This window comes from Oncorhynchus gorbuscha, linkage group LG02, assembly GCF_021184085.1.
Source record: "Oncorhynchus gorbuscha isolate QuinsamMale2020 ecotype Even-year linkage group LG02, OgorEven_v1.0, whole genome shotgun sequence".
Classification (NCBI taxonomy): Eukaryota; Metazoa; Chordata; class Actinopteri; order Salmoniformes; family Salmonidae; genus Oncorhynchus; species Oncorhynchus gorbuscha.
In genome coordinates, this window is record NC_060174.1 from 24,580,323 (window position 1) to 24,594,910 (window position 14,588).

Below are 14,588 nucleotides of genomic sequence, written 5' to 3' on the forward strand. Positions count from 1 at the left end.
CGTTGCCTGAGACATCGTTTTCCACCACAATCAACAAAGCACCAAAATGATGGACTATCTCATGGAAGAATGGTATTGCATCCCTCCAATAGAGTTCCAGACAGTTGAATCTATGCCAATGTGTTCTGGCAGCTCGTGATGGCCCAATGCCATATTAAGATACTTTATCTTGGTGTATCCTTTATTTTGGCAGTTACCTACATTTATTGTTGATGGTCTTAAAATAGAAATCATTTACCATAACCCCCTAGAATCGTTTAAATCACGTTTTATTCAGCTAGAGACTTCCGGGTTCTTGCATATCATGGTACTGTTTGTCTTATTGTACTGCTTCTTGTTGACTGTTTTATAAAATCACTTACCATAATCACCATAATCTGTAGGAAAAGAAGACAGAAAAGGATTTGTCAGTGATGTATTCAACCAATGTGTATATGTACAGGGCATGTTTAAAGAAGAACATTTTTTACTTTACGACTGGTCAGCAAATACATTACATATACACAAAAGTATGTGGACACCCCTTCAAATGTGTGAATTCGGCTATTTCAGCCACTGCCATTGCTGACAGGTGTATAAAAATTGAGCACACAGCCATGCAATCTCCATAGACAAACAGTGGCAGTAGAATGGCCTTACTGAAGAGCTCAGTGACTTTCAACATGGCACCATCATGGGATGCCACCTATCCAACAAGTCATTTAGTCAAATTTCTTCCCTGTTAGAACTGCCATGGTTAACTCTAAATGCTGTTATTGTAAAGTAGAAACGTCTAGGAGCAACAACGACTCAGCTGCAGAGTGGTAGGCCACACAAGCTCACAGAACGGGACCGCTGAGGGCTTGAAGCGCGTAGTGCGTAAAAATCGCCTGTCCTCAGTTGCAACACTCACTATTGAGATCCAAACTGCCTCTGGAACAAAAGTGAGCACAAGAACTGTTCGTCAGGAGCTTCATGAAATGGCAGAGCAGCCACACATAAGCCTAAGATCACCCCGTGCAATGCCAAGCATTGGCTGGAGTGGTGTAAAGCTCGCCACAATTGTACTCTGGAGCAGTGGAAATGTGTTCCCTGGAGTGATGAATCATGCTTCACCATCTGGCAGTCCGACTGATGCATCTGGGTTTGGCAGATGCCAGGAGAATGCTATTTGCCCGAATGCATAGTGCCAACTGTAAAGTTTGGTGGAGAAAGAATAATGGTCTGGGGATGATTTTCATGGTTTGGACTAGACGCCTTAGTTCCAGGTAAAGGACATCTTAAAGCTACAGCATATAATGACATTCTAAAGATTCTGTGCTTCCAACTTTGTGGCAACAGTTTGGGGATGGCCCTTCCTGTTACAGAATGACAATGCCCCCGTGCACAAAGTGAGGTCCATACAGAAATGGTTTGTTGAGATCGGTGTGGAAGAACTTGACTGGCCAGCACAGAGCCCCTTTAGAATGAATTGGAATGCCGACTGTGAGCCAGGCCTAATCGCCCAACATCAGTGCCTGACCTCACTAATCAAATTTTATTTGTCACATACACATGGTTAGCAGATGTTAATGCGAGTGTAGCGAAATGCTTGTGCTTCTAGTTCCGACAATGCAGTGATAACCAACAAGTAATCTAACTAACAATTCCAAAACTACTGTCTTATACACAGTGTAAGGGGATAAAGAATATGTACATAAGGATATATGAATGAGTGATGGTACAGAGCAGCATACAGTAGATGGTATCGAGTACAGTATATACATATGAGATGAGTATGTAGACAAAGTAAACAAAGTGGCATAGTTAAAGTGGCTAGTGATACATGTATTACATAAGGATGCAGTCGATGATGTAGAGTACAGTATATACGAATGCATATGAGATGAATAATGTAGGGTAACTAACATTATATAAGGTAGCATTGTTTAATGTGGCTAGTGATATATTTACATCATTTCCCATCAATTCCCATTATTAAAGTGGCTGGAGTTGGGTCAGTGTCAATGACAGTGTGTTGGCAGCAGCCACTCAATGTTAGTGGTGGCTGTTTAACAGTCTGATGGCCTTGAGATAGAAGCTGTTTTTCAGACTCTCGGTCCCAGCTTTGATGCACCTGTACTGACCTCGCCTTCTGGATGATAGCGGGGTGAACAGGCAGTGGTTCGGGTGGTTGATGTCCTTGATGATCTTTATGGCCTTCCTGTAACATCGGTGGTGTAGGTGTCCTGGAGGGCAGGTAGTTTGCCCCCGGTGATGCGTTGTGCAGACCTCACTACCCTCTGGAGAGCCTTACGGTTGAGGGCGGAGCAGTTGCCGTACCAGGCGGTGATACAGCCCGCCAGGATGCTCTCGATTGTGCATCTGTAGAAGTTTGTGAGTGCTTTTGGTGACAAGCCAAATTTCTTCAGCCTCCTGAGGTTGAAGAGGCGCTGCTGCGCCTTCTTCACGACGCTGTCAGTGTGAGTGGACCAATTCAGTTTGTCTGTGATGTGTATGCCGAGGAACTTAAAACTTGCTACCCTCTACACTACTGTTCCATCGATGTGGATAGGGGGGTGTTCCCTCTGCTGTTTCCTGAAGTCCACAATCATCTCCTTAGTTTTGTTGACGTTGAGTGTGAGGTTATTTTCCTGACACCACACTCCGAGGGCCCTCACCTCCTCCCTGTAGGCAGTCTCGTCGTTGTTGGTAATCAAGCCTACCACTGTTGTGTCGTCCGCAAACTTGATGATTGAGTTGGAGGCGTACGTGGCCACGCAGTCGTGGGTGAACAGGGAGTACAGGAGAGGGCTCAGAACGCACCCTTGTGGGGCCCCCGTGTTGAGGATCAGCGGGGAGGAGATGTTGTTGCCTACCCTCACCACCTGGGGGCGGCCCGTCAGGAAGTCCAGTACCCAGTTGCACAGGGCGGGGTCGAGACCCAGGGTCTCGAGCTTGATGACGAGCTTGGAGTAAGTCCCCGCTGCACTGTTCCAACATCTAGTGGAAAGCCTTCACAGAAGAGTGGAGGCTGTTACAGCAGCAAAGGGGGGACCAACTCCATATTAATGCCCATGATTTTGGAATGAGATGTTTGAGCAGGTGTCCACAAACTTTTGGTCATCTAGTGTATATCTAAATGTGTTTACTAGGTTTCTACACTTGAGCTGACCAACTTGGGCTGTCATGGAGTTACAGTCAAGCCTTTCAACATCTCCCGTCTCGTTACTGTGCTCTCCACTCCCTATGAACATCGGCATCCATGTGTTGAATCCCATTATCGTGAGATCCCTTAATAAAATCGGGTCCCAATCCCGAAATCACTTTAGCCTTTACCAAGAAATCTGCTTCTTCCCGTTAACATCCAATCATCTTTCACAGCATTGCAAATCTGCATTCGAATTCTGGCATAAGATCTGTATTTTTCTTGATAACACATTTTCCTCAGCCCTTGATTGGGGTCGGGTGTGTTGGATGCTGGGGCGGGGGGTGTGCCACTTTGGGTCACCGGACCAGGATTCAGGGGCATTGTTATAAGCCAAATCATGAAATCAAATTTATTTATAAAGCCCGTCTTATATCAGCTGATGTCACAAAGTGCTGTACAGAATCCCAACCTAAACCCCCAAACAGCAAGACATGCAGGTGTAGAAGCACGGTGGCTAGGAAAAACTCCCTTGAAAGGCCAGAACCTAGGAAGAAACCTAGAGAGGAACCAAGCTATGAGGGGTGGCCAGTCCTCTTCTGGCTGTGCCGGGTGGAGATTATAACAGAACACGGCCAAGATGTTCAAATGTTGGAGCTGCTAATAGAGATCAGTATTAATGTCAGCAGTGCTGTTGTAATTACCATTGTATTACTATTTTTGTTATTATTTATTGCTATTGTTTTTTTGTACTCTCTTGGTATGATGGCAAGGTGGGCAGTGGGGTGAAGGACTGGAGATGTTGTACTGTTCTAAATGTCTCTACGTTCTCAAATGTGAAAATCTTACAAATAAAGCATTTAAAATAAAAAAGAACACAAGAACACATCACCAAAAATATTGTATCTTCACCTCCACACTACCGGTCAAAAGTTTTAGAACACCTACTCATTCAAGGGTTTTTCTTTATTTTTACTATTTTCTACATTGTAGAATAATAGTGAAGACATCAAAACTGTGAAATAACTCATATAGAATCATGTAGTCACCAAAAAAGTGGTAAACAAATCAAAACATATTTTATATTTGAGATTCTTCAAAAAGCCACCCTTTGCCTTGTTGACAGCTTTGCACACTCAATAGCTTTCTCTCAACCAGCATCACCTGAAACGCTTCTCAGATATGCTGAGCACTTGTTGGCGGCTTTTCCTTCACTCTGCGGTCCAACTCATCCCAAACCATCTCAATTGGGTTGAGGTTGGGAGACTGTGGAGGCCAGGTCATCTGATGCAGCACTCCATCACTCTCCTTCTTGGTAAAATAGCCCTTTCACATCCTGGAGGTGTGTTGGGTCATTGTTATAAATTATACTCCCACTAAGCCCAAACCAGATGGGATGGAGTATCGCTGCGGAATGCTGTGGTAGCCATGCTGGTTAAGTGTGCCTTGAATTCTAAATATATCACTGACAGTGTCATCAGCAAAGCACCCCCACACCATCACACCTCCTCCTCCATGCTTTGCGGTGGGAAATACACATGCAGAGATCATCTGTTCCCCCAAACTGCATCTCACAATGACACGGTGGCTGGATCCAAAAATCTCCAAGTTGGACTCCAGACCAAAGGACAAATATCCACCGGTCTAATATCCATTGCTCGTGTTTCTTGACTCAAGCAAGTCTCTTCTTCTTATTGGTGTCCTGTAGTAGTGGTTTCTCTGCAGCAATTCGACCATGAAGGCCCGATTACCACATCCCATGAACAGTGGATGTTGAGATGTGTCTGTAACTTGAACTCTGTGAAGCATTTATTTGGGCTGCAATTTCTGAGGCTGGTAACTCTACTAAACATATCCTCGACAGGAGAGGTAACTCTGGGTCTTCTATTCCTGTGGCAGTCATCATAAGAGCCAGTTTTATTATAGCGCTTGATGGTTTTTGCGACTTCTTGAAATTTTCCGGATTGACTGACAGTAATGATTGTCTGTCATTTTTCTCTTTGCTTATTTGAGCTGTAATTGCCATAATATGGACTTGGTCTTTTACCAAATAGGGCTATCTTCTGTATACCCCCTACCTTGTCACAACACAACTAATTGTCTCAAAAACATTAAGGAAAGAAATTCCACAAATTAATTTAAAAAGTCACACCTGTTAATTAAAATGCATTCAGGTGACTACCTCGTGAAGCTGGTTGAGAGAATGCCAAGATCAAGGCAAAGGGTGGCCATTTGAAGAATCTCAAATATAAATATATTTTGATTCCTTTATCACTTTTTTGGTTACTACATGATTTCATATGTGTTTTTTCATAGTTTTGATGTCTTCACTATTATTCTACAATGTAGAAAATAGTCTAAATAAAGAAAAACCCTTGAATGAGTAGGTGTTCTAAAACTTTTGACAAGCAGTGTACATAAATCCCATTTATGAATAGAGGTCTAACAGAGAGAGTGACTGTCCTATATTCATCAATGACCCTGTTAATAAGTCAGTAAAACTTGGTTCTCAGTGACTCTCAACAGTTTTCAGCTCTGCTTCATCGATTCCACTGATCCATGCAATATCATGTTGGACTCATGAAAAGTCACAGATACGAAGCTACTATACATTGTATATATGTACTATTATATACAGCATAGCTACTTTAGCTAGTATAATCTACCTACCGTCTGGAAACGGGGCGTTGAGGAAGTGTCCATACACTGTCTTGGTGGTGACTCCTAGGAAGTTGCTAGCCTCCAGAGTGTAGTTGCCGTTGTTGTGGTGCGTGGGGTCCTTGAAGTTGAGGCATCCCTCTAGGTAGTCCTGGTAGGTATCCATCTCAGTGCGGATGTAGTCACTTGGGGAGATCTCGTTGTCCCGGTGGAACCAGCGCAGGATGGGCAGGGGGTTGCCACGCACTGTGAACTCTATGCAGGTTTCATGGCGACGCTCGGGCTCGTCCAGCTTCAGGATGGTGGGGGGGACTGTTGGGAGGACAGACAGGAAGAGAGGAGCATCAGGAATGACAGAGATGCGTTCTTTAATGTGTCAGCGTCCGGACATGTGCCACACATTAAAATACAATGTTTTAGTTACACCATGTAGCCTTGTTCAGGAGCTTGCACTTGTTTTACTATGTCTGACGCAGGACAGTCACACAATATTCTACAGTTACACCCTGTACCCATGTATTTTCAAGTTTGTCTGTAGAGACTGAGTGGTTTGAAGGCCAATCATATGAATGGTGATTTGTTGACTTTTGAATCTGCTGCTAGGATGTGGCTACTGACCACAGGAACATTGGTTTGTCTCCAGGCTTTTGGTTGAGTGGACACATCCACTCTGAATGATGGCGGCCAGACGCAGTAATAATATCACACCTCATGAAAGTACCCACCACTTAACTCCACATCTATGGTCAATCTGTTGGAAGCTAACCATCTGCAAATCCAGGGCTGTGAATGTGGCATGCAGAGCTCATGTAAAGCATCAATCATATTCTGTTTCACTGTTAATTCAGCTAAAATACACTAGGGATGTCACAATGCAAGTATCGCGATGCTCAGTGGTATTGTGGCAAGGAAACAACACATGAAGCGGACTACATTACCTGAGGAAAACAGTCCTAATGTTGGAAACAAGCAGCCCCATGCTGTCAACCAGAATCATGTTTATTTTCCAAGCTAGAGCACACAATATTTTACATGCAGTAGGTTCTTTTGAAAGACCGAAGAGTTTAGTCTGCTTTGTTTTTTTCTTTAGTGCCATGGACAATCAGATATTGTAGTATCGTGACAACCCTAAAATACACACTATATACACAGAGTACATACCAATTTCCTCATTGTTAGTAATTCAAGGTCAAACACAGGGGGTCTTTGTGAAAATATTCAGAAAAACACCCTGAAAATGAGTGTTTGAGATAGAGGGGCTGTAGTAAGAGAGAGAGAGAGAGAGAGAGAGAGAGAGAGAGAGAGAGAGAGAGAGAGAGAGAGAGAGAGAGAGAGAGAGAGAGAGAGAGAGAGAGAGAGAGAGAGAGAGAGAGAGAGAGAGAGAGAGAGAGAGAGAGACATTAGTTTCCACCTGAGTTTGCAGATCTCATCATAATCTCTGGGAATCAATATGCATTGGATATGGAGGGAATAGTGTTGCACCCTGTTGGCCAACACCACTCAGTATGAATGTAAATGCAGGAGCAACAAATGCTCATCATATTACCCTGTTCTGGTATCCAGCTGAAGGAAACAATGTGGTCTAATAAGGGAACTTGACGATCAGTTAGTCTAACTAATCACCACAGCTGTTGACATTCTCTGTTTTAAGGCGTTTCCAACAGACAAGCCAAGCGGCTGTTGAGATGATTGGTAATTACCAGGAAGGTTAGGAAACCAAAGAGCATGTGGCTTCATAAAGAACAACACAAACAAAAACAAATGGCTTTGCTGTGTTGCACCAGTGCACTGCCACTGAATAACTAGGGTCAGAGCCCCTCTCTCCTCGCTCGGCTGGAAAGCAATCATGCACATTATGTGATGAAACATTCTATGAATCTCTGCAATCTTTCACGTGGACGACCACTGCCTTGTCATGGATGAAATATATCCACATCCAAGGAAACCAACTCCAAGTAGAGAGACTTTCAGTAGTTTGAAGGCCAACCATACAAATGGTGTTTTGTTGACTTTTGAATCTGCTGCTAGGATGTGACTACTGACCACAGGAACATTGGTTTGTCTCCAGGCTTTTGGTTGAGTGGACACATCCACTCTGAACGATGGCGGCCAGACGCAGTAATAATATCACACCTCATGAAAGTACCCACCACTTAACTCCACATCTATGGTCAATCTGTTAGAAGCTAACCATCTGCAAATCCAGGGCTGTGAATGTGGCATGCAGAGCTCATGTAAAGCATCAATCATATTATGTTTCACTGTTAATTCAGCTAAAATACACTAGGGATGTCACAATACAAGTATCGCGATGCTCAGAGGTATTGTGGCAAGGAAACAACACATGAAGCGGACTATATTTCCTGAGGAAAACAGTCCTAATGTTGGAAACAAGCAGCCTAACGTTGTCAACCAGAATCATGTTTATTTTCTAAGCTAGAGCACACAATATTTTACATGCAGTAGGTTTCTTTAAAGACCAAAGAGTTTAGTCTGCTTTCTGTTTTCTTTGTTGTCATGGACAATCATATATTGTAGTATTGTGACAACCCTAAAATACACCCTGAAAATGAGTGCTTGAGATAGGGGGGGTGTAGAAAGAGAGCATGAGAGAGAGAGAGAGAGTGAGAGAGACTTAGATGAAGAGAGGGGGAGAGAGAGAGAGAGAGAGAGAGAGAGAGAGAGAGAGAGAGAGAGAGAGAGAGAGAGAGAGAGCGAGCAAGAGTACGTAGCCAATAATATAACATTTGAAATATCTACAGTTGAAGTCGGAAGTTTACATACGCTTTGGTTGGAGTCATTAAAACTTGTTTTTAAACCACTCCACAAATTTCTTGTTAACAAACTATAGTTTTGGCAAGTCACGTTAGACATCTACTTTGTGCAAGACACAAGTATTTTTCCCAACAATTGATTACAGACCAATTATTTCACTTATAATTTACTGTATCACAATTCCAGTGGATCAGATGTTTACATACACTAAGTTGATTGTGCCTTTAAACAGCTTGGAAAATTCCAGAAAATTATGTAATGGGTTTAAAAGCTTCTGATAGGCTAATTGACATCATTTGAGTCAATTGGAGGTGTACATGTGCATGTATTTCAAGGCCTACCTTCAAAGTCAGTGCGTCTTTGCTTGACATCATGGCAAAAAATAAAAATAAACCATCCAAGACCTCATTAAAAAAATGTAGACCTCCACAAGTCTGGTTCATCCCTGGGAGCAATTTCCAAATGCCTGAAGGTACCATGTTCAGCAGTACAAACAATAGCACACAAGTATAAACACCATGGGACCACACAGCTGTCATGCCGCTCAGGAAGGAGACACGTTCTGTCTCCTAGAGATGAACGTATTTTGGTGCGAAAAGTGCAAATCAATCCCAGAACAACAGCAAAGGATGTTGTGAAGATGCTGGAGGAAACAGGTACAGAATATTTATAACCACAGTAAAACAAGTCCAATATTGATATAACCTGAAAGGCCGCTCAGCAAGGAAGAAGCCCCTGCTCCAAAACCGCCATATAAAAAGCCAGACTACGGCATCACAAAGCGCTGACCTCAAGCCTATAGAAAATTTGTGTGCAAAACTGAAAAAGCGTGTGCGAGCAAGTAGGCCTACAAACCTGACTCAGTTACATCAACCCTGTCAGGAGGAATGGGCCAAAATTCACCCAACTTATTGTGGAAAGCTTGTGGAAGGCTACCCAAAACGTTTGACCCAATTTAAAACAATTTAAAGGCAATGCTACCAACTACTAATTGAGTGTATGTAAACTTCTGACTCACTGGGAATGTGATGAAAGAAATAAAAGCTGAAATATATCATTCTCTCTACTATTTTTATGACATTTCTTAAAATAAAGTGGTGATCTTAAATGACCTAAAACAAGGGACATTTTTACTAGGATTAAATGTCAGGAATTGTGTAAAACTGAGGTTAAATGTATTTGGCTAAGGTTATATAAACTTCCAACTTCAACTGTATACTCTTTGAACATTTTGGGAAGTGTAACATTCACTAATATTTCCCTTGTTTATTTACCTCTTGTTTGTTGTATATTTCATTTGCTTTGCCATTGTAAACATGTTTCCCATGCCAATAAAGCCCATTGAATTGAATTGAGAGAGAGTGTAAGAGAGTGTAAGAGAGAGTAAGAGAGAGTAAGCGAGCATAAGAGAGAGAGAGACTTGTTTCCACCTGAGTTTGCAGATCTCATCATAATCTCTGGGAATCAATATGTATTGAGTATGGAGAGAATAATGTTACACCTCTGTTGGCCAACTGCCTTGTCATGGATAAAATATTCACATCCAAGAGAACCACCTCCCAGCTTGCATGCATCAATATTCCATACCCTGGCCTCTGGGCATTGATAGAATGGAACTGCTAGATTGGATAAAAGCAGGCCTAGTTATAGAACGGAGAGGATAGAATGGATAGAAGTACTGATAGAATGGAACTTCTAGATTGGATAAAAGCAGGCCTAGTTATAGAATGGAGAGGATAGAATGGACATGCATATTGATAGAATAGAGAGGATAAAATGGATAGGTGTACTGATAGAATGGAACCGCTAGATTGGATAAAAGCAGACCTAGTTATAGAATGGAGAGGACAGAATGGACATGCATATTGATAGAATAGAGAGGATAAAATGGATAGGTGTACTGATAGAATGGAACCTCTAGATTGGATAAAAGCAGACCTAGTTATAGAATGGAGAGGACAGAATGGACATGCATATTGATAGAATAGAGAGGATAAAATGGATAGGTGTACTGATAGAATGGAACCGCTAGATTGGATAAAAGCAGGCCTAGTTATAGAATGGAGAGGATAGAATGGATAGGAGTACTGATAGAATGGAACCGCTAGATTGGATAAAAGTAGGCCTAGTTATAGAACGGAGAGGATAGAATGGACATGCGTATTGATAGAATAGAGAGGATAAAATGGATAGGAGTACTGATAGAATGGAACCACTAGATTGGATAAAAGTAGGCCTAGTTATAGAACGGAGAGGATAGAATGGACATGCATATTGATAGAATAGAGAGGATAAAATGGATAGGAGTACTGATAGAATGGAACCACTAGATTGGATAAAAGTAGGCCTAGTTATAGAATGGAGAGGATAAAATGGATAGGAGTACTGATAGAATGGAACCACTAGATTGGATAAAAGTAGGCCTAGTTATAGAACAGAGAGGATAAAATGGATAGGAGTACTGATAGAATGGAACTGCTAGATTGGATAAAAGTAGGCCTAGTTATAGAATGGAGAGGATAAAATGGATAGGAGTACTGATAGAATGGAACTGCTAGATTGGATAAAGTAGGCCTAGTTATAGAACGGAGAGGATAGAATGGACATGCGTATTGATAGAATGGAGAGGATAAAATGGATAGGAGTACTGATAGAATGGAACTGCTAGATTGGATAAAGTAGGCCTAGTTATAGAACGGAGAGGATAGAATGGACATGCGTATTGATAGAATGGAGAGGATAAAATGGATAGGAGTACTGATAGAATGGAACTGCTAGATTGGATAAAAGCAGGCCTAGTTATAGAATAGAGAGGATAGAATGGACATGCATATTTTTATTTTAGCTTTATTTAACTAAGCAAGTCAGTTAAGAACAAAATCTTATTTTCAATGGCGGCCTAGGAACAGTGGGTTGACTGCCTGTTCAGGGGCAGAACGACAGGTACGATTTGTACCTTGTCAGCTCAGGGATTTGAACTTGCAACTTTCCGGTAACTAGTCCAACACTCTAACCACTAGGCTACCCTGCCACCCTGTATTGATAGAATGGAGAGGATAAAATGGATAGGAGTACTGATATAATGGATAGGAGTACTGATATAATGGATAGGAGTAGTAATATAATGGCAAACATATAATGGATAGGAGTACTGATATAATGGATAGGAGTACTGATATAATGGATAGGAGTACTGATATAATGGATAGGAGTAGTAATATAATGGCAAACATATAATGGATAGGAGTACTGATATAATGGATAGGAGTACTGATATAATGGATAGGAGTACTGATATAATGGATAGGAGTAGTAATATAATGGCAAACATATAATGGATAGGAGTACTGATATAATGGATAGGAGTACTGATATAATGGATAGGAGTAGTAATATAATGGCAAACATATAATGGATAGGAGTACTGATATAATGGATAGGAGTACTGATATAATGGATAGGAGTACTGATATAATGGATAGGAGTAGTAATATAATGGCAAACATATAATGGATAGGAGTACTGATATAATGGATAGGAGTACTGATATAATGGATAGGAGTAGTAATATAATGGCAAACATATAATGGATAGGAGTACTGATATAATGGATAGGAGTACTGATATAATGGATAGGAGTACTGATATAATGGATAGGAGTAGTAATATAATGGCAAACATATAATGGATAGGAGTACTGATATAATGGATAGGAGTACTGATATAATGGATAGGAGTACTGATATAATGGATAGGAGTAGTAATATAATGGCAAACATATAATGGATAGGAGTACTGATATAATGGATAGGAGTACTGATATAATGGATAGGAGTAGTAATATAATGGCAAACATATAATGGATAGGAGTACTGACAGAATGGATAAGACTGAATGGATAGGATTACTGACAGAATGGAGAGGATAGCATGGATATGAGTACTGATAGAATGGAGAGGATAGAATGGATAAGACTGAATGGATAGGATTACTGACAGAATGGAGAGGATAGCATGGATATGAGTACTGATAGAATGGAGAGGATAGAATGGATAAGACTGAATGGATAGGATTACTGACAGAATGGAGAGGATAGAATGGATAACATTGAATGGATAGGATTACTGACATAATGGAGAGGATATAATGGATAACATTGAATGGATAGGAGTACAGATAGAATGGAGAGGATAGAATGGATAGGATTACTGACAGAATGGAGAGGATATAATGGATAACATTGAATGGATAGGATTACTGACAGAATGGAGAGGATAGAATGGATAACATTGAATGGATAGGATTACTGACATAATGGAGAGGATATAATGGATAACATTGAATGGATAGGAGTACAGATAGAATGGAGAGGATAGAATGGATAGGATTACTGACAGACTGGAGAGGATATAATGGATAACATTGAATGGATAGGAGTACAGATAGAATGGAGAGGATAGAATGGATAGGATTACTGACAGAATGGAGAGGATAGAATGGACAGGAGTACTGATAGAATGGAGAGGATAGAATGGATAACATTGAATGGATAGGAGTACTGATAGAATGGAGAGGATATAATGGATAACATTGAATGGATAGGGTTACTGATAGAATGGATAGGATAGAATGAATATGAGTACTGATAGAATGGAGAGGATAGCATGGATATGAGTACTGATAGAATGGAGAGGATAGAATGGATAACATTGAATGGATAGGAGTACTGATAGAATGGAGAGGATAGAATGGATAGGAGTACTGATAGAATGGAGAGGATAGAATGAATATGAGTACTGATAGAATGGAGAGGATAGCATGGATATGAGTACTGATAGAATGGAGAGGATAGAATGGATAACATTGAATGGATAGGAGTACTGATATAATGGATAACATTGAATGGATAGGAGTACTGATAGAATGGAGAGGATATAATGGATATGAGTACTGATAGAATGGAGAGGATAGCATGGATAGGAGTACTGATAGAATGGAGAGGATAGCATGGATATGAGTACTGATAGAATGGAGAGGATAGAATGGATAACATTGAATGGATAGGAGTACTGATATAATGGATAACATTGAATGGATAGGAGTACTGATAGAATGGAGAGGATATAATGGATATGAGTACTGATAGAATGGAGAGGATAGCATGGATAGGAGTACTGATAGAATGGAGAGGATAGAATGGATAGGAGTACTGATAGAATGGAGAGGATAGCATGGATAGGAGTACTGATACAATGGAGAGGATAGAATGGATAGGAGTACTGATAGAATGTAGAGGATAGAATGGATAGGAGTAATGATAGAATGGAGAGGATAACATGGATAGGAGTACTGATAGAATGGAGAGGATAACATGGATAGGAGTAATGATAGAATGGAGAGGATAGAATAGATAGGAGTACTGATAGAATGGAGAGGATAACATGGATAGGAGTACTGACAGAATGGAGAAGATAGAATGGATAAGAGTACTGACAGAATGGAGAGGATAGAATGGATAGGAGTAATGATATAACGGAGAGGAGTAGTATTATAATGGTGAAAATATAATGAATAGTATTACTGATATAATGGAGAGGAATAGTATTATAATGGTGAAAATATAATGAATAGTATTACTGATATAATGGATAGGAGCAGTAATAGAATGGTGAAAATAGAATGAATAGGATTACTGATATAATGGATAGGAGTAGTAATAGAATGGTGAAAATAGAATGAATAGGATTACTGATATAATGGATAGGAGTAGTAATGGAATGGTGAACAAATAAAGGATAGGAGTACTGATAGAATGGATAGGTTAGAATGGATAGCATTGAATGGATAGGAGTACTGATAGAATGAATAGGAGTAGTTAACAAAGGATACAACAGGGGTGTCAAAGATATGGCCTATTCAATCTGGCCCATGGGTCGTATGAGTAAAAAAGTATAATAAAGAATATAATTGAGAAGAAATTCAGCCATTCAGCCACAAGAGAATTAGTGAGGTTGGGCACTGATGTTTGGAGATAAAGCCTGGCTCGCAG

General features: G+C 40.7%; 1 protein-coding gene across 4 annotated transcripts in view; it reads right to left on the bottom strand.

Annotated features, from left to right (window-relative positions):
• The window catches only part of LOC123999529 (NT-3 growth factor receptor-like), a 324,982-nt gene that overhangs the window by 129,083 nt on the left and 181,311 nt on the right, over window positions 1-14,588 (bottom strand). For all 4 annotated transcript variants that reach the window (XM_046305435.1, XM_046305427.1, XM_046305418.1 and 1 more), the window contains exons 8-9: window positions 5,777-6,076; window positions 363-377 (exon numbers count right to left, since the gene is read on the bottom strand). In XM_046305435.1, coding sequence (XP_046161391.1) covers window positions 363-377; window positions 5,777-6,076 — 315 coding nt within the window. The remainder of the gene's footprint in view (window positions 1-362; window positions 378-5,776; window positions 6,077-14,588) is intronic.